The sequence below is a fragment of the Electrona antarctica genome (assembly GCF_951216825.1).
Source record: "Electrona antarctica genome assembly, chromosome: 7".
NCBI classification, from domain to species: Eukaryota; Metazoa; Chordata; class Actinopteri; order Myctophiformes; family Myctophidae; genus Electrona; species Electrona antarctica.
The window spans coordinates 645,595-666,817 of record NC_136812.1 but is presented as its reverse complement, the minus strand read 5'-3'; the positions used below and the strand labels follow the sequence as shown (position 1 = coordinate 666,817).

Sequence of the window (21,223 nt, the reverse complement as noted above, 5' to 3'; positions counted from 1 at the left end):
GGACAACATGTTCTATAGATCTATGAACCATGGAGGCCTGGACAACATGTTCTATAGATCTATGAACCCTGGAGGCCTGGACAACATGTTCTATAGATCTATGAACCCTGGAGGCCTGGACAACATGTTCTATAGATCTATGAACCCTGGAGGCCTGGACAACATGTTCTATAGATCTATGAACCCTGGAGGCCTGGAGGCCTGGACAACATGTTCTATAGATCTATGAACCATGGAGGCCTGGACAACATGTTCTATAGATCTATGAACCCTGGAGGCCTGGACAACATGTTCTATAGATCTATGAACCCTGGAGGCCTGGATAACATGTTCTATAGATCTATGAACCCTGGAGGCCTGGACAACATGTTCTATAGATCTATGAACCCTGGAGGCCTGGACAACATGTTCTATAGATGAACCCTGGAGGCCTGGACAACATGTTCTATAGATCTATGAACCCTGGAGGCCTGGACAACATGTTCTATAGATCTATGAACCCTGGAGGCCTGGACAACATGTTCTATAGATCTATGAACCCTGGAGGCCTGGACAACATGTTCTATAGATCTATGAACCCTGGGGCCTGGACAACATGTTCTATAGATCTATGAACCCTGGAGGCCTGGAGGCCTGGACAACATGTTCTATAGATCTATGAACCCTGGAGGCCTGGACAACATGTTCTATAGATCTATGAACCCTAGAGGCCTGGACAACATGTTCTATAGATCTATGAACCCTGGAGGCCTGGACAACATGTTCTATAGATCTATAAACCCTGGAGGCCTGGACAACATGTTCTATAGATCTATGAACCCTGGAGGCCTGGACAACATGTTCTATAGATCTATGAACCCTGGAGGCCTGGACAACATGTTCTATAGATCTATGAACCCTGGAGTCCTGGACATGTTCTATAGATCTATGAACCATGGAGGCCTGGACAACATGTTCTATAGATCTATGAACCATGGAGGCCTGGACAACATGTTCTATAGATCTATGAACCATGGAGGCCTGGACAACATGTTCTATAGATCTATGAACCCTGGAGGCCTGGACAACATGTTCTATAGATCTATGAACCCTGGAGTCCTGGACATGTTCTATAGATCTATGAACCATGGAGGCCTGGACAACATGTTCTATAGATCTATGAACCCTGGGGCCTGGACAACATGTTCTATAGATCTATGAACCATGGAGGCCTGGACAACATGTTCTATAGATCTATGAACCCTGGAGGCCTGGACAACATGTTCTATAGATCTATGAACCCTGGGGGCCTGGACAACATGTTCTATAGATCTATGAACCCTGGAGGCCTGGACAACATGTTCTATAGATCTATGAACCCTGGGGGCCTGGACAACATGTTCTATAGATCTATGAACCCTGGGGGCCTGGAGGCCTGGACAACATGTTCTATAGATCTATGAACCCTGGAGGCCTGGAGGCCTGGACAACATGTTCTATAGATCTATGAACCCTGGGGGCCTGGAGGCCTGGACAACATGTTCTATAGATCTATGAACCCTGGAGGCCTGGACAACATGTTCTATAGATCTATGAACCCTGGAGGCCTGGACAACATGTTCTATAGATCTATGAACCCTGGAGGCCTGGACAACATGTTCTATAGATCTATGAACCCTGGGGGCCTGGACAACATGTTCTATAGATCTATGAACCCTGGACAACATGTTCTATAGATCTATGAACCCTGGAGGCCTGGACAACATGTTCTATAGATCTATGAACCCTGGAGGCCTGGACAACATGTTCTATAGATCTATGAACCCTGGAGGCCTGGACAACATGTTCTATAGATCTATAAACCCTGGAGGCCTGGACAACATGTTCTATAGATCTATGAACCCTGGAGGCCTGGACAACATGTTCTATAGATCTATGAACCATGGAGGCCTGGAGGCCTGGACAACATGTTCTATAGATCTATGAACCATGGAGGCCTGGACAACATGTTCTATAGATCTATGAACCCTGGAGTCCTGGACAACATGTTCTATAGATGAACCCTGGAGTCCTGGACAACATGTTCTATAGATCTATGAACCCTGGAGGCCTGGACAACATGTTCTATAGATCTATGAACCCTGGAGGCCTGGACAACATGTTCTATAGATCTATGAACCCTGGAGGCCTGGACAACATGTTCTATAGATCTATGAACCCTGGAGGCCTGGACAACATGTTCTATAGATCTATGAACCCTGGGGGCCTGGACAACATGTTCTATAGATCTATGAACCCTGGAGGCCTGGACAACATGTTCTATAGATCTATGAACCCTGGAGGCCTGGACAACATGTTCTATAGATCTATGACCCTGGAGTCCTGGACAACATGTTCTATAGATCTATGAACCCTGGGGCCTGGACAACATGTTCTATAGATCTATGAACCCTGGAGGCCTGGACAACATGTTCTATAGATCTATGAACCCTGGAGGCCTGGACAACATGTTCTATAGATCTATGAACCCTGGAGGCCTGGACAACATGTTCTATAGATCTATGAACCATGGAGGCCTGGACAACATGTTCTATAGATCTATGAACCCTGGAGGCCTGGACAACATGTTCTATAGATCTATGAACCCTGGAGGCCTGGACAACATGTTCTATAGATCTATGAACCATGGAGGCCTGGACAACATGTTCTATAGATCTATGAACCCTGGAGGCCTGGACAACATGTTCTATAGATCTATGAACCCTGGAGGCCTGGACAACATGTTCTATAGATCTATGAACCCTGGAGGCCTGGACAACATGTTCTATAGATCTATGAACCCTGGAGGCCTGGACAACATGTTCTATAGATCTATGAACCCTGGAGGCCTGGACAACATGTTCTATAGATCTATGAACCCTGGAGGCCTGGACAACATGTTCTATAGATCTATGAACCCTGGAGGCCTGGACGCTGTGTTCTGAGCCCCAAAGTAGCAGCTGGTCTGTGAAGCTTGTAGGTTTTAACCCATTTAGACCTGAGAACGATTCTACATGTCTTCTAAATCCTGACAGTTTTCTGAAAAACCTTATGTTTCTATGTTGGTGGTTCTCAAACATTTTCATCAAAAATATCTGTAATTGGCTGCGGACCTTCAACCTGAACATATGTAGTTCCAGGGACCCCCCCCCTCCCAGAAGCAAAGATTTGAGTTAAAAACTTTGCGCCACATTTTCATGATTAAAAAAAAATAGCAGATCTACAATCTCGTTGCTTGTAGATCTGCTATTTTTCAACAGCTTAAGTATAACATGATGTTTAAAACACCAAAAGGGGTTCCCGTCCAGAATGGTTTCAAGTGAAGCTTCCTTTGATGGCGAAACGTGATCACAGGAATCTAAAATGGCTTCATGGACACGTTGGCGACTCCGAACTACTACTCTGTCCGAGGCTTAAATGTCTTTAAATAAATACTTTCTGAAACGTCTATGGGACTAGCGTAATGTTGTTTCTGTAACGTCTATGGGACTAGCGTAATGTTGTTTCTGTAACGTCTATGGGACTAGCGTAATGTTGTTTCTGTAACGTCTATGGGACTAGCGTAATGTTGTTTCTGTAACGTCTATGGGACTAGCGTAATGTTGTTTCTGAAACGTCTATGGGACTAGCGTAATGTTGTTTCTGTAACGTCTATGGGACTAGCGTAATGTTGTTTCTGTAACGTCTATGGGACTAGCGTAATGTTGTTTCTGTAACGTCTATGGGACTAGCGTAATGTTGTTTCTGTAACGTCTATGGGACTAGCGTAATGTTGTTTCTGAAACGTCTATGGGACTAGCGTAATGTTGTTTCTGTAACGTCTATGGGACTAGCGTAATGTTGTTTCTGTAACGTCTATGGGACTAGCGTAATGTTGTTTCTGTAACGTCTATGGGACTAGCGTAATGTTGTTTCTGTAACGTCTATGGGACTAGCGTAATGTTGTTTCTGAAACGTCTATGGGACTAGCGTAATGTTGTTTCTGTAACGTCTATGGGACTAGCGTAATGTTCCCCGGACAGCGCTGGTTGGCAGGTATCAATACACTTTTAGACCCACATGTTTGTTCCAGCATGGATGATTACATTTATTTATTGATTGATCGCCTCTTGTCTGTTTAAACATGACGTCATGGACCGCTATGCTCCATAACAGGCTTGATTATTGATATTGATACCGGGTACTGGATAAGCCCAAAGCTTATTGATACCGGGTACTGGATAAGCCCAAAGCTTATCGATACCGGGTACTCTATAAGCCCAAAGCTTATCGATACCGGTACTGGATAAGCCCAGAGCTTATCGATACCGGGTACTGGATAAGCCCAAAGCTTATCGATACCGGGTACTGGATAAACCCAAAGCTTATCGATACTCGATCGTGATTGGTGGAACATTAAGAACATAAGTTTGCAAGTATAAGTAAACGTTGACGCTTTCATCATTTGTTACATAATTAGTGATGTCATCACTGGGATTTTGTACATATTAGTGATGTCATCAGTAGGATAATTATTTACAGAACACACAAACTTTAATTAATTGGCACCACAGGGGGGGGGGGGGGAGAAGGGGCGTGGCACCACGGGGGGGGGGGGGCAGAGGGGGCGTGGCACCAAAGGAGCGGGGGGGGGGCAGAGGGGGCGAGGTATGCACCCGCAGTTTATTTATCAAAGTATGCGCCCTCAGTTTAACTTTTATGTACATATTGTTTGGAATAAAACAATATCTCAGTCATTTCATGGATGGATCCGGGCCTGACATAAGCGCCACGCCCTTAGAGTATATATTGATAGAGACGCCACCAGATTTCTCCTCCATCCACTTGCATTAAGTTGCTCAAAAGCGCATGAGGCGATTTCACTCCTCCTTCCGGGCAGGAACAGAGTGCATTCTGGGATGGATTTGGCACGTATGAAACAGCGCCCACGTGTCATCGGCCCAATAACATGAACAATGATAGACCAGCGCTGGCTCCAGCTGCAATACCAAATTCGGCCACTATGTCCATTTCGCCTCAGGGTTTCCTCTCGGTGACGTCTCTATTATATTTATACTCTAAGGCCACGCCTCTAGTCGTATCGGCCAATCAGGTCGGGTTTAGCAGGTCAGTAAACCATCTATCTAACAAAGTGATGACACTTAAAACCTTAACACATGTTTTTAACCCTTTAGATCTCATATTGTTCCTACAGTAACAATATATTAACCCTTTAGATCTCATATTGTTCCTACAGTAACAATATATTACAAAAAGACAAACAAAAGAAAGAAAAGATATTATTACGTTCTTGTTCCTACAACAGCGTGTGATTGGCTAAGACCGAACTGATCAAACTAACCAATAATATCACAGAAACCACCAGCCAATCATTCCACTGTAATTCTGTCCTTCCTGTTTTTCCAACGCTCCAATCAAATTTCTCCCCACGTTCAAGTCCCGCCTTCTCATTGTTCCGCTCAGAAATACGCTGCGATGCAGGAAGTTACATCGCAATACAGGAAGTGACCTCATCTTTAAGTCTTAATGACCAGGTGGGAGATTTATGGTCCAATCTGATTGGTCCTCTGTGGTCCAGTGCTCCGTTTGGGATTGGCTGCTTTGTGTCCCTCCTACGCAGAGCTCCTATTGGTTCATAAGTTGTCAGGTGAGAGAAGTTCCCTTACAACCATTTACTGCACACGCACGCACGCACGCACGCACACACTCTCCTCGGAAGTAAAAAAGTACTCCTGAACATGCGAAAAAATCAGTTTGACGTCACGGTTTCACTTCTAGTTCCTGTATCTATACTGCCTCCCTCTGGCCAGCCGGGGCGCCTGATGGAGGGGAAAGGAACTGGTCTCTATACTTCCTCCCCCTGGCCAGCCGGGGCGCCTGATGGAGGGGAAAGGAACTGGTCTCTATACTGCCTCCCCCTGGCCAGCCGGGGCGCCTGATGGAGGGGAAAGGAACTGGTCTCTATACTGCCTCCCTCTGGCCAGCCAGGCGCCTGATGGAGGGGAAAGGAACTGGTCTCTATACTGTCTCCCCCTGGCCAGCCGGGGCGCCTGATGGAGGGGAAAGGAACTGGTCTCTATACTGCCTCCCCCTGGCCAGCTGGGGCGCCTGATGGAGGGGAAAGGAACTGGTCGGAATAACGTGTTCCTTCCACGCGCTACGCCGAACCGGGGAAACTCCCAATCCTATCGGGTGAAAAGAAGCAGCTTGGAGTCCTCATGCATAGAAGGAAGCATGAGGTCAGTCCGTTGCTCTCCCGAGGTTGGCAGAGGAAGTGTACTAGCGCCCAGGATTACATTAGATAATTAGAAAATTAGAAAATTGTGGCATAAAAAATACTTCCTGTATGTGAAAAGTCCTGTATCCGAGGAACATAATAGTTGTGAAGTTTGTGAAGACCATATAGTTCCTGTATGTGAAGACCATATAGTTCCAATTTATAGTTCCTGTATGTGAAGACCATATAGTTCCAATTTATAGTTCCTGTATGTGAAGACCATACAGTTCCTGTTTGTGAAGACCATATAGTTCCTGTATGTGAAGACCATATAGTTCCTGTTTGTGAAGACCATATAGTTCCAAATTATACGTCCTGTATCTGAAGACCTTTGAGTTCCTGTATCTGAGGAACACAATAGTTCCAACGTATAGTTCCAGTAACTATAGAACATGTTTGACGTATCAGTCATATCAGGGTTAGGAGAAGAAATGCCACGTCGGACAAAACGGCAGAAGGTCTCTTTTATTTCTACGATGACGAAGGTGCAACGTTTGCAGACGACACCACGATGTTCTCCCGGGAGGACGGAGAGTTGTACTCGCCGCCCGAAACGACCGTGTCGCGGGAGGACGGCGAGTTGTACTCGTCCTTGTTGTTGTGGCGTGACGGGGACGAGTTGTCCCCCGACCTGCTGCTGCGGCTGAACTCCACGCCGGCGCCCCCATGTGGCCGGGAGGAGGAGGAGCTAGTGGAGGAGGCGGAGCATCTGGCCACGGCGGGCCGCAGGCAGGCCACGCAGCAGAGCAGCGTGCGCAGGAAGGCGCGGCGCATCTCGTTGGACGTCAGCGTGTAGATCAGAGGATTCATGGCCGAGTTCAGCACCGCCAGAGCCAGGAACCACTCGGCCTGTAGTTTAAATAAAACATATATAAATACCAGAGCAGGAACCACTCGGCCTGTAGTTTAAATAAAACATATATAAATACCAGAGCAGGAACCACTCGGCCTGTAGTTTAAATAAAACATATATAAATACCAGAGCCAGGAACCACTCGGCCTGTGGTTTAAATAAAACATATATAAATACCAGAGCCAGGAACCACTCGGCCTGTGGTTTAAATAAAACATATTTAAATACCAGAGCAGGAACCACTCGGCCTGTGGTTTAAATAAAACATATTTAAATACCAGAGCAGGAACCACTCGGCCTGTAGTTTAAATAAAACATATATAAATACCAGAGCCAGGAACCACTCGGCCTGTAGTTTAAATAAAACATATATAAATACCAGAGCCAGGAACCACTCGGCCTGTGGTTTAAATAAAACATATTTAAATACCAGAGCAGGAACCACTCGGCCTGTGGTTTAAATAAAACATATTTAAATACCAGAGCAGGAACCACTCGGCCTGTAGTTTAAATAAAACATATATAAATACCAGAGCCAGGAACCACTCGGCCTGTGGTTTAAATAAAACATATTTAAATACCAGAGCAGGAACCACTCGGCCTGTAGTTTAAATAAAACATATTTAAATACCAGAGCAGGAACCACTCGGCCTGTAGTTTAAATAAAACATATTTAAATACCAGAGCAGGAACCACTCGGCCGGTAGTTTAAATAAAACATATTTAAATACCAGAGCAGGAACCACTCGGCCTGTAGTTTAAATAAAACATATTTAAATACCAGAGCAGGAACCACTCGGCCTGTAGTTTAAATAAAACATATTTAAATACCAGAGCAGGAACCACTCGGCCTGTAGTTTAAATAAAACATATTTAAATACCAGAGCAGGAACCACTCGGCCTGTGGTTTAAATAAAACATATTTAAATACCAGAGCAGGAACCACTCGGCCTGTAGTTTAAATAAAACATATTTAAATACCAGAGCAGGAACCACTCGGCCTGTAGTTTAAATAAAACATATTTAAATACCAGAGCAGGAACCACTCGGCCGGTAGTTTAAATAAAACATATTTAAATACCAGAGCAGGAACCACTCGGCCTGTAGTTTAAATAAAACATATTTAAATACCAGAGCAGGAACCACTCGGCCTGTAGTTTAAATAAAACATATTTAAATACCAGAGCAGGAACCACTCGGCCTGTAGTTTAATACCAGAAGCAGGAACCACTGAACTGATGGATTCATCAGACTCATCCCTACCTTGCAGAGCAGTGGTTAAAACTAGAGCTGGGACTCGATTAACATTTTTAATTAGAAGCTTTGTGATTAATTAATCTCGATTAATCGCATTTTAATCGCATATCAATATTCAACCCGAGAACAGTGATAAACCTTTTTTTCAAATGTTTTTTGGTATCCCAGTGAATCAATGAATAGTGACTACAGGATACCACTCATTTTCAACATTTTACTGTCATTAATATACCTTAGAGCTGTTGTGTGGAAATAATAAAAAAGTCACCCCATTCTGTGTTGCCTAGAACTGGAGGTCTGAAAAAGATCAGTAACAGTAACAAGTACATCTCAGTGACATCACAAAGCTGTACTTCATAGTGTTATTGTTTTTTGTCAGACCTCCAGTTCTAGGCAACACAAAATGGGGTGACTTTTTATTATTTCTACTCCATAGAAAAATGTTGAAAATGAGGGGTATTCCCCTTTAAGCAATACAACTTTCTTTTCTCCAACAGATAAACAAGTGCAGCAAGTGCCTATATAAAGTGTCTATGAATACTCAAATGTGCTTTACATGGTGGGGCATGAGAAAAAAAATAAAAACAACTTTATTAGGGGGTAAACACTTAGACAAAGGAACAAAATAAAAAACGGTGGAATGAACTAGCTGGGGAGTGCATTTCACATGGGGTTGGGGCAGACCATTGTCTGACCACGGACTTTCACACTTGCTGCTTCAGTATGTTGCGAGCCTCTGCAAGGCGTGCAAGCTTCTACTCTGCGAGACATGCTAAGCTGAAGCAGCTAGCATGGAAGCTAGCTCTGATCCATAGCTAGAATGGAAGCTAACATTGGTCATATGGCTTATGGATCCTTTCCCTCTGATATTGCACACAACCATGCTGCTATCCACGCGTCCATCCGATAGCTTTTAAATCTAAATGTCCCATCCACGGAGCAAACGTTTGGGTGTTGTAAGTTGTTGTCTGACGGAGCTGTAGTGTAGAGTGGACTGGACTGCTGCTCCCCCTGCAAGCCGTGCAAGGAGTGCAGCAGCCTAATGAGCCTAGAAATGCGCCCAGTTTGAAACGTTCCGCCGTGGAAAAAAAAGGTGCGATTAAATGCGTTAATTTTTTTACCGCGTACATTTTTCTGTAGTTAATTAATCTCAATTAACGCGTTAAAGTCCCGGCCCTAGTTAAAACCTGTTCATGTCAAGGACCCCCAAATTGACACTCATCAGCCTGCAGACCCCCATTTGAAAACATATGCCAGGGACCCCCATAAGAGAACATTTTCAAGGACCTCCAGTTTGACATGCATTAGCGCTACGGACCCCCATTTAATGGCATTTCTACCTCTGGGACTCCAATCTATATTGTAAAAAACACACCCGTGTGAACTGAGTGGTGTAAGGTCCCCTTGCCCTACCTTATAGAGGACGGGACACATGCGTATCTCACAGGCCACGTCGAGGAGGAGGAGGACGAAGAGCGGTGCCCAGCAGGCGATGAAGCAGCTCAGCACGATGATCACCGTCTTCAGCAACGCCATGGACTTCTCTGAGCTCTTATTACTGGGGTTACCGCTGGGGTTACTGCTGCTGCCGCTACGACCGTTAACCACCTGAGAATCACACACACACACAGCTCTTATTACTGGGGTTACCGCTGGGGTTACTGCTGCTACCGCTACGACCGCTAAACACCTGAGAAACGCACGCACGCACGCACGCACGCACACACACACACACAGCTTTTACTGCTGCTGCTGGGAGGGTTACCACCGCTGGGGTTACTGCTACCTCCTCGTCCTCACCAGGGCGGGTAGACCATACCTTGTGCAGCACCAGCTTGCGGCCCTATGTACTCACCAGGGCGGGTAGACCATACCTTGCGCAGCACCAGCTTGCGGCCCTATGTCCCCACCAGGGCGGGTAGACCATACCTTGCGCAGCACCAGCTTGCGGCCCTATGTCCCCACCAGGGCGGGTAGACCATACCTTGCGCAGCACCAGCTTGCGGCCCTATGTCCTCACCAGGGCGGGTAGACCATACCTTGCGCAGCACCAGCTTGCGGCCCTATGTCCCCACCAGGGCGGGTAGACCATACCTTGCGCAGCACCAGCTTGCGGCCCTATGTCCTCACCAGGGCGGGTAGACCATACCTTGCGCAGCACCAGCTTGCGGCCCTATGTCCCCACCAGGGCGGGTAGACCATACCTTGCGCAGCACCAGCTTGCGGCTGCGCGTGCGGACCAGGGCGTAGATCCGGGCGTAGAGCACCACGATGGCGGCCAGGATGACGCTGAACACGGTGGTGCAGAACAGGATGTAGGTCTTGTGGTAGAGAGGAAGCACCGTGCTGCAGCGTGACATCACGTCGATGCAGTTCCAGCCAATCACAGGCAGCCCTCCGAGCACGGCGGCCACCAGCCACACGGCGCTGATCAGCAGGAACACACGACACGTGTTGCCCTGGAGACCACAGAGAGATCTGATTGGTGGAGACCACAGAGAGATCTGATTGGTGGAGACCACAGAGACACAATATGATTGGTGGAGACCACAGAGATACAATCTGACCACCTCCTGGTGCTGCGGCCATCTTGGTTCCAAAACGATGTCATTGTTTCTCTGACCAATCAAACCTTGTTGTGTAGTTTCATCTTCAGCATGGTCAGGTGGCGTTCGATGGCGATGGCGAGTAGACTGAAGACTGAGGCAGCGAGCGCTACGAACATACTGCCTTCACGTAGGAACCACTGGGTGGGAGTTAACCTGTAATTACATTATAATTACTGTTAATTACATTATAATTACTGTTAATTACATTATAATTACTGTTAATGAACATACTGCCTTCTCTGAGGAACCACTGGGTGGGAGTTAACCTGTAATTACATTATAATTATGTTAAATTAATACTAACGAACACACTGTTTTCCCGGAGGAACTACAAACCACAAAGTTTACTTCCATTATAATTTTATAGTAAAATATTTCTAAAACTACAGAACATTTCAAATATTCATGAACAATGTGCGATTCCACAGTAAGATGAACATGTCACAGTTTGAACAGAGATTATAAGTGAAGGCGTGTAGCAGTAGTTGGGTGTTTCTATCAGTGAAAGAGTGTAGCAGTAGTTGGGTGTTTCTATTAGTGAAAGAGTGTAGCAGTAGTTGGGTGTTTCTATTAGTGAAAGAGTGTAGCAGTAGTTGGGTGTTTCTATCAGTGAAAGAGTGTAGCAGTAGTTGGGTGTTTCTATCAGTGAAAGAGTGTAGCAGTAGTTGGGTGTTTCTATCAGTGAAAGAGTGTAGCAGTAGTTGGGTGTTTCTATCAGTGAAAGAGTGTAGCAGTAGTTGGGTGTTTCTATTAGTGAAAGAGTGTAGCAGTAGTTGGGTGTTTCTATCAGTGAAAGAGTGTAGCAGTAGTTGGGTGTTTCTATTAGTGAAAGAGTGTAGCAATAGTTGGGTGTTTCTATCAGTGAAAGAGTGTAGCAGTAGTTGGGTGTTTCTATCAGTGAAAGAGTGTAGCAGTAGTTGGGTGTTTCTATCAGTGAAAGAGTGTAGCAGTAGTTGGGTGTTTCTATTAGTGAAAGAGTGTAGCAGTAGTTGGGTGTTTCTATCAGTGAAAGAGTGTAGCAGTAGTTGGGTGTTTCTATCAGTGAAAGAGTGTAGCAGTAGTTGGGTGTTTCTATTAGTGAAAGAGTGTAGCAGTAGTTGGGTGTTTCTATTAGTGAAAGAGTGTAGCAGTAGTTGGGTGTTTCTATCAGTGAAAGAGTGTAGCAGTAGTTGGGTGTTTCTATTAGTGAAAGAGTGGAGCAGTAGTTGGGTGTTTCTATTAGTGAAAGAGTGGAGCAGTAGTTGGGTGTTTCTATCAGTGAAAGAGTGTAGCAGTAGTTGGGTGTTTCTATTAGTGAAAGAGTGTAGCAGTAGTTGGGTGTTTCTATCAGTGAAAGAGTGTAGCAGTAGTTGGGTGTTTCTATCAGTGAAAGAGTGTATCAGTAGTTGGGTGTTTCTATCAGTGAAAGAGTGTAGCAGTAGTTGGGTGTTTCTATTAGTGAAAGAGTGTAGCAGTAGTTGGGTGTTTCTATCAGTGAAAGAGTGTAGCAGTAGTTGGGTGTTTCTATTAGTGAAAGAGTGTAGCAGTAGTTGGGTGTTTCTATCAGTGAAAGAGTGTAGCAGTAGTTGGGTGTTTCTATCAGTGAAAGAGTGTAGCAGTAGTTGGGTGTTTCTATTAGTGAAAGAGTGTAGCAGTAGTTGGGTGTTTCTATCAGTGAAAGAGTGTAGCAGTAGTTGGGTGTTTCTATTAGTGAAAGAGTGTAGCAGTAGTTGGGTGTTTCTATCAGTGAAAGAGTGTAGCAGTAGTTGGGTGTTTCTATTAGTGAAAGAGTGTAGCAGTAGTTGGGTGTTTCTATTAGTGAAAGAGTGTAGCAGTAGTTGGGTGTTTCTATCAGTGAAAGAGTGGAGCAGTAGTTGGGTGTTTCTATCAGTGAAGGTGTGTAGCAGTAGTTGGGTGTTTCTATTAGTGAAAGAGTGTAGCAGTAGTTGGGTGTTTCTATTAGTGAAAGAGTGTAGCAGTAGTTGGGTGTTTCTATCAGTGAAAGAGTGTAGCAGTAGTTGGGTGTTTCTATTAGTGAAAGAGTGTAGCAGTAGTTGGGTGTTTCTATCAGTGAAAGAGTGTAGAAGTAGTTGGGTGTTTCTATCAGTGAAAGAGTGTAGCAGTAGTTGGGTGTTTCTATCAGTGAAAGAGTGTAGCAGTAGTTGGGTGTTTCTATTAGTGAAAGAGTGTAGCAGTAGTTGGGTGTTTCTATCAGTGAAAGAGTGTAGCAGTAGTTGGGTGTTTCTATCAGTGAAAGAGTGTAGCAGTAGTTGGGTGTTTCTATTAGTGAAAGAGTGTAGCAGTAGTTGGGTGTTTCTATTAGTGAAAGAGTGTAGCAGTAGTTGGGTGTTTCTATCAGTGAAAGAGTGTAGCAGTAGTTGGGTGTTTCTATTAGTGAAAGAGTGGAGCAGTAGTTGGGTGTTTCTATTAGTGAAAGAGTGGAGCAGTAGTTGGGTGTTTCTATCAGTGAAAGAGTGTAGCAGTAGTTGGGTGTTTCTATTAGTGAAAGAGTGTAGCAGTAGTTGGGTGTTTCTATTAGTGAAAGAGTGTAGCAGTAGTTGGGTGTTTCTATCAGTGAAAGAGTGTAGCAGTAGTTGGGTGTTTCTATTAGTGAAAGAGTGTAGCAGTAGTTGGGTGTTTCTATCAGTGAAAGAGTGTAGCAGTAGTTGGGTGTTTCTATTAGTGAAAGAGTGTAGCAGTAGTTGGGTGTTTCTATCAGTGAAAGAGTGTAGCAGTAGTTGGGTGTTTCTATCAGTGAAAGAGTGTAGCAGTAGTTGGGTGTTTCTATTAGTGAAAGAGTGTAGCAGTAGTTGGGTGTTTCTATTAGTGAAAGAGTGTAGCAGTAGTTGGGTGTTTCTATTAGTGAAAGAGTGTAGCAGTAGTTGGGTGTTTCTATCAGTGAAAGAGTGTAGCATTAGTTGGGTGTTTCTATTAGTGAAAGAGTGTAGCAGTAGTTGGGTGTTTCTATTAGTGAAAGAGTGTAGCAGTAGTTGGGTGTTTCTATTAGTGAAAGAGTGTAGCAGTAGTTGGGTGTTTCTATTAGTGAAAGAGTGTAGCAGTAGTTGGGTGTTTCTATCAGTGAAAGAGTGTAGCAGTAGTTGGGTGTTTCTATCAGTGAAAGAGTGGAGCAGTAGTTGGGTGTTTCTATCAGTGAAAGAGTGTAGCAGTAGTTGGGTGTTTCTATTAGTGAAAGAGTGTAGCAGTAGTTGGGTGTTTCTATCAGTGAAAGAGTGTAGCAGTAGTTGGGTGTTTCTATTAGTGAAAGAGTGGAGCAGTAGTTGGGTGTTTCTATTAGTGAAAGAGTGTAGCAGTAGTTGGGTGTTTCTATTAGTGAAAGAGTGTAGCAGTAGTTGGGTGTTTCTATTAGTGAAAGAGTGTAGCAGTAGTTGGGTGTTTCTATCAGTGAAAGAGTGTAGCAGTAGTTGGGTGTTTCTATCAGTGAAAGCGTGTAGCAGTAGTTGGGTGTTTCTATCAGTGAAAGAGTGTAGCAGTAGTTGGGTGTTTCTATCAGTGAAAGCGTGTAGCAGTAGTTGGGTGTTTATATCAGTGAAGGTGTGTAGCAGTAGTTGGGTGTTTCTTAAGAGTAGTTGGTGCCAAAGTCTTGAGGAGTGTCAGATATCTATAGTTGGCTCGCTGCTGCTGAAGCGAGCCAACTATAACTAGTCCAGACAGCAGGATATCAATGGTATAAATAATAATATTTATGGTATCTAAAGTGGTAGTTAACTCTACCTGTAGGTATTAGCTCCAGACAGCAGGATGTTAGCGGTATAAACTCCTCCCGCCAGAAGGTCGCTCAGCGCCAGGTTTCCTATGAGGTAGTACAGTAGTAGAGTAGTACAGTAGTACATACATGATAATATACTGGTTTCCTATGAGGTAGTACATTAGTACATACATGATAAGTACATGGTAATAAACAAAGTAGAATGGTAATGATAATAATAAAGTAAGGCAATAGTACATACCTATAAAGTAGTACATGGGCTTGTGGAACTACATACCTAGTAGTACATCAGTAGTACATAATAGCAGTAGTACTAGTAATAGTAATAGTACCTATAAAGTAGTACATGGGCTTGTGGAACTTCTTGGTCCTCCAGATCGTTGACAGAACCAGGATGTTCTCCATGACGATCAGACAGCACACCATGATGAAAACCACCGAGTCCGCCTTAAGACCCGAGTCCTGAGGTTCCACCTTAAACACACACATCACAAAGTCCGCCTTAAGACGATGGCACGTGAAATCACCCCTCAGCTATATCTCTGAGAAATATGAGAGGGGATGGGGGAGGAGCTTCCCCTATGGGAGGGGATGGGGGAGGAGCTTCCCCCCCATCTCCTCCACTCACTGGGAGGGGATGGGGAGGAAATCCTTCCCCTATGGTAGGGGATGGGGGAGGAAATCTTTCCCCTATGGGAGGGGATGGGGAGGAAATCCTTCCCCTATGGTAGGGGATGGGGGAGGAAATCTTTCCCCTATGGGAGGGGATGGGGAGGAAATCCTTCCCCTATGGTAGGGGATGGGGGAGGAAATCTTTCCCCTATGGGAGGGGATGGGGAGGAAATCCTTCCCCTATGGGAGGGGATGGGGGAAGAAATCTTTCCCCTATGGGAGGGGATGGGGAGGAAATCCTTCCCCTATGGGAGGGGATGGGGGAAGAAATCCTTCCCCTATGGGAGGGGATGGGGAGGAAATCCTTCCCCTATGGTAGGGGATGGGGGAGGAAATCTTTCCCCTATGGGAGGGGATGGGGAGGAAATCCTTCCCCTATGGTAGGGGATGGGGGAGGAAAGCCTTCCCCTTTGGGAGGGGATGTGGGAGTAAAGCCTTCCCCTCCTCATCTCCTCCCCTCACTGGGCGTTGGGTTGGGCGTTGTTATAATCTATTAGTCTAGAAAAGCATTCCAGCAGCCAGCTCATAGCATGGCTTGTTAGTCAATAGACTTTCAATCCATACCTTCTGGGTTCGAGTCCTGCTCACGCCATCATTTTGTTTTTTTGCAGATACAGTAAAGCTTGCTTTGGTCTGACATGATGCTTGCAGTTATGTTTAGGGTTTGGGTTTGGGGGTAGGGTTAGTAATAATGTTATGGTTAGGTTTGGGTGTAGGGTTAGTAATAGTAATGTTATGGTTGGGTTTGGGGGTAGGGTTAGTAATAATGTTATGGTTGGGTTTGGGGGTAGGGTTAGTAATAATGTTATGGTTAGGTTTTGGTGTAGGGTTAGTAATAGTAATGTTATGGTTGGGTTTGGGGGTAGGGTTAGTAATAGTAATGTTATGGTTAGGTTTGGGGGTAGGGTTAGTAATAGTAATGTTATGGTTGGGTTTGGGGGTAGGGTTAGTAATAGTAATGTTATGGTTGGGTTTGGGGGTAGGGTTAGTAATAGTAATGTTATGGTTGGGTTTGGGGGTAGGGTTAGTAATAGTAATGTTATGGTTGGGTTTGGGGTTTGGGGGTAGGGTTAGTAATAGTAATGTTATGGTTGGGTTTGGGGGTAGGGTTAGTAATAGTAATGTTATGGTTGGGTTTGGGGGTAGGGTTAGTAATAGTAATGTTATGGTTGGGTTTGGGGTTTGGGGGTAGGGTTAGTAATAGTAATGTTATGGTTGGGTTTGGGGGTAGGGTTAGTAATAGTAATGTTATGGTTAGGTTTGGGGGTAGGGTTAGTAATAGTAATGTTATGGTTGGGTTTGGGGGTAGGGTTAGTAATAGTAATGTTCCCCCGTGGCTTTGTGTGGCGCCACTCAAAGTGACTGGGTTGGGCTTGCTGCATGTTCCAAACCCTAGTATGTCTGTCAGAAGACGTTGAGGGGTAAAAACACCTTAAGAGTTCACATTCAATACGCAGCGGGGAAACGTAACCAGGTACATTTACTTCAATTGTATTTCTACAATTGCAGTAGTAATACTACTTTTACTTAAGTAAATAAAAAAAGTGTTCATGCAATGTCTGTGTTTACACAAACACTCAAAGCTGGTCATAGGAGGGGCTAGGGGGAGGGGCTATAGGCACTCACCTTGCGGAACTTTCCTGTGTAGTTGTAGTGAGTGGCGATCAGGTCTGAATACAACGTCTCTGCTTCCATGGTGACCTCACCTTTAATTCACAATGTAGACATTAATTAATACACTGCTTACATGGCGACCTCTGACCTCACCTTTAATTTACAATGTATTCATTTATCAGACGCTCTTAATCCAGAGAGATTTACAGTAAACAAGAACAACATCCACTCTAATCCACTGTAAATGTAAATCTGATAAAATACTAAATGTAAATCTGATAAAATGATGAATGTAAATCTGATAAATGATAAATCTCCCTACTGTCTGTCTGATGTAGCGCTCTGTGTCCACCAGGGGGCGCCACTCCCTCCTTATGTAAGGTAACAACCACGAGGAGACGTTGTGAATCCTTCACCCCGTTGACCTCCACGTGACCCCATGCTGAAGGTCCTAGAAGATACATAAACACACCCTGAAGGTCCTAGAAGATACATAAACACACCCTGAAGGTCCTAGAAGATACATAAACACATCCTAAAGGTCCTGGAAGATAAAACACATGTTGAAGGTCCTGGAAGATAAAACACATGTTGAAGGTCCTAGAAGATAAAACACATGTTGAAGGTCCTGGAAGATAAAACACATGTTGAAGGTCCTGGAAGATAAAACACATGTTGAAGGTCCTGGAAGATAAAACACATGTTGAAGGTCCTGGAAGATAAAACACATGTTGAAGGTCCTGGAAGATAAAACACATGTTGAAGGTCCTGGAAGATAAAACACATCCTAAAGGTCCTAGAAGATAAAACACATCCTGAAGGTCCTGGAAGATAAAACACATCCTAAAGGTCCTAGAAGATAAAACACATCCTGAAGGTCCTGGAAGATAAAACACATGTTGAAGGTCCTGGAAGATAAAACACATGTTGAAGGTCCTATAAGATAAAACACATGTTGAAGGTCCTAGAAGATAAAACACATCCTGAAGGTCCTGGAAGATAAAACACATCCTAAAGGTCCTGGAAGATAAAACACATCCTAAAGGTCCTGGAAGATAAAACACATCCTAAAGGTCCTGGAAGATAAAACACATCCTAAAGGTCCTGGAAGATAAAACACATCCTAAAGGTCCTGGAAGATAAAACACATCCTAAAGGTCCTGGAAGATAAAACACATCCTAAAGGTCCTGGAAGATAAAACACATGTTGAAGGTCCTGGAAGATAAAACACATGTTGAAGGTCCTGGAAGATAAAACACATCCTAAAGGTCCTGGAAGATAAAACACATCCTAAAGGTCCTGGAAGATAAAACACATCCTAAAGGTCCTGGAAGATAAAACACATCCTAAAGGTCCTAGAAGATAAAACACATGTTGAAGGTCCTGGAAGATAAAACACATGTTGAAGGTCCTGGAAGATAAAACACATGTTGAAGGTCCTGGAAGATAAAACACATGTTGAAGGTCCTGGAAGATAAAACACATCCTGAAGGTCCTGGAAGATAAAACACATCCTAAAGGTCCTGGAAGATGAAACACATCCTGAAGGTCCTGGAAGATAAAACACATGTTGAAGGTCCTGGAAGATAAAACACATCCTAAAGGTCCTGGAAGATAAAACACATCCTAAAGGTCCTAGAAGATAAAACACATGTTGAAGGTCCTGGAAGATAAAACACATCCTGAAGGTCCTGGAGAGGTAAGAGGTTGTGATGGTGTTGAACCACACAGTGTCCACAGAGGTTGTGATGGTGTTGAACCACACAGTGTCCACAGAGGTTGTGATGGTGTTTAACCACACAGTGTCCACAGAGGTTGTGATGGTGTTGAACCACACAGTGTCCACAGAGGTTGTGATGGTGTTGAACCACACAGTGTCCACAGAGGTTGTGATGGTGTTGAACCACACAGTGTCCACAGAGGTTGTGATGGTGTTGAACCACACAATGTCCACAGAGGTTGTGATGGTGTTGAACCACACAGTGTCCACAGAGGTTGTGATGGTGTTGAACCACACAGTGTCCACAGAGGTTGTGATGGTGTTGAACCACACAGTGTCCACAGAGGTTGTGATGGTGTTGAACCACACAATGTCCACAGAGGTTGTGATGGTGTTGAACCACACAGTGTCCACAGAGGTTGTGATGGTGTTGAACCACACAGTGTCCACAGAGGTTGTGATGGTGTTGAACCACACAGTGTCCACAGAGGTTGTGATGGTGTTGAACCACACAGTGTCCACAGAAGTTGTGATGGTGTTGAACCACACAGTGTCCACAGAGGTTGTGATGGTGTTGAACCACACAGTGTCCACAGAGGTTGTGATGGTGTTGAACCACACAGTGTCCACAGAGGTTGTGATGGTGTTGAACCACACAGTGTCCACAGAGGTTGTGATGGTGTTGAACCACACAGTGTCCACAGAGGTTGTGATGGTGTTGAACCACACAGTGTCCACAGAGGTTGTGATGGTGTTGAAGCACACAGTGTCCACAGAGGTTGTGATGGTTTCTGTCTGTCTGACCGATTTCAGTTTGTTAATGTCAATGATGGATCCTCAACACGTGAAAAGGTCAAATACGGAGTTCCACAAGGCTCTGTGCTTGGACCAATACTTTTCTCTTTATATATGCTCCCTCTGGGTAACATCATCAGGGAACACTCTATAGATTTCCACTGTTACGCGGACGACACTCAACTATATCTATCGATGAAACCGAACGAAACGGACCAACTAGTCAAACTTCAAGCATGTCTTAAAGACATAAAGAGTTGGATGACCCGTAATTACCTACTCCTCAACTCTGACAAAACGGAAGTTATCGTTATTGGCCCTAAGCCCCTAAGAGACAAACTATCCGACGAGAACCTTTCCCTAGATGGCATTACCTTGGCCTCCAAGGCCACTGTAAAGAATCTGGGAGTTACCTTTGATCAAGATATGTCCTTCAAATCTCACATCAAACAAATCTCAAAGACCTGCGTAATATTGCAAAGGTTAGGCACATCCTGTCCAAAAATGACGCAGAAAAACTTGTCCACGCATTTGTTACCTCAAGGCTGGACTACTGCAACTCGCTATTGTCAGGCTGCCCAAGTAAGTCTCTGAAAAGCCTACAGCTAGTTCAAAATGCTGCGGCGCGTGTGCTGACAGGTACCAGAAGAAGAGACCATATCACTCCTTCACTGGCCTCTCTACACTGGCTCCCGGTTAAATACAGAATAGAATCCTCAAAATTGTTCTCCTCACCTACAAAGCTCTCAATGGTCAGGCACCACAATATCTCAAAGAACTCATCGATCCCTACAAACCAAATAGAACACCAGTGCGTTTACAGTATGCAAAAATGCTTACTGTCCCAAAAATATCAAAAGTTACAATAGGAGGCAGGGCGTTTAGGTCCCAGGCACCTCAGCTGTGGAACCTTCTCCCGGCTTCGGTCCGTGGGGCTGACACGCTCTGCATATTCAAAACTAGGTTAAAAACCTTTCTCTACGACAAAGCCTATAGCTAGACTTGTCTCCAGTACTCGCTCACCCGATAAAGTCATAAGGGTGAGAACTGAGTAAGGGGAAACTCCCGCCAAACCCTGCACCTGTGTTGTGTGTCTGCAAAATACCATAATACATTGTTTGTGTGGGTTTGTCTCCCATCAGTGCTTGTAATATACACTGTATAGGCTCCAGTAAGGCCTGCCACTAACCCAACATCCGGGGAATCCCTCCCCGGAGTCTCTTTTCGTCCTCCACTTCGCAGTTCCGTGGACCTCTAATATTAACCCCCAACTGACTGCCGAGTGTGACCGTGGACCAGGCCACTTCATGGAGCCCACCAGAAGTGTGACCGTGGACCCGGCCTCACAGTGCACGACCTGGACCAGATGTGGACCAGGCCCCTCCATGGAGCCCACCCTGTCTATCTCTCTTCTGTTCTTTCTTCCTATTCCCTATTCCCCCTCTACCCCCCCCCCCCCCTCTCCTCTCCCCCGACACGGTCGAGGCAGATGGCCGCATACCCTAGAGTCGGGTTCTGCCTGACGTTTCTTCCTAAAGGGGAGTTTTTCGTTACCATTGTCGCAATATTGCTTGCTCAACTTGTTTGTGATTTGACACTTTAATAAAATTGAATTGAAATTGAATTGAATTGAATTGAAGCACACAGTGTCCACAGAGGTTGTGATGGTGTTGAAGCACACAGTGTCCACAGAGGTTGTGA

General features: G+C 44.8%; 1 protein-coding gene across 1 annotated transcript; it reads right to left on the bottom strand.

Annotated features, from left to right (window-relative positions):
- Positions 1–6,766: 6,766 nt before the first annotated feature.
- On the bottom strand, positions 6,767–17,087 carry s1pr1 (sphingosine-1-phosphate receptor 1; the record flags this gene model as incomplete). Its single annotated transcript, XM_079507032.1, has 7 exons — positions 6,767–7,144; positions 9,819–10,013; positions 10,610–10,864; positions 11,038–11,167; positions 14,726–14,804; positions 15,053–15,194; positions 17,019–17,087. 7 exons carry the CDS (start codon positions 17,085–17,087, stop codon positions 6,767–6,769), a joined length of 1,248 nt encoding a protein of 415 aa, XP_079363158.1.
- Positions 17,088–21,223: the final 4,136 nt, after the last annotated feature.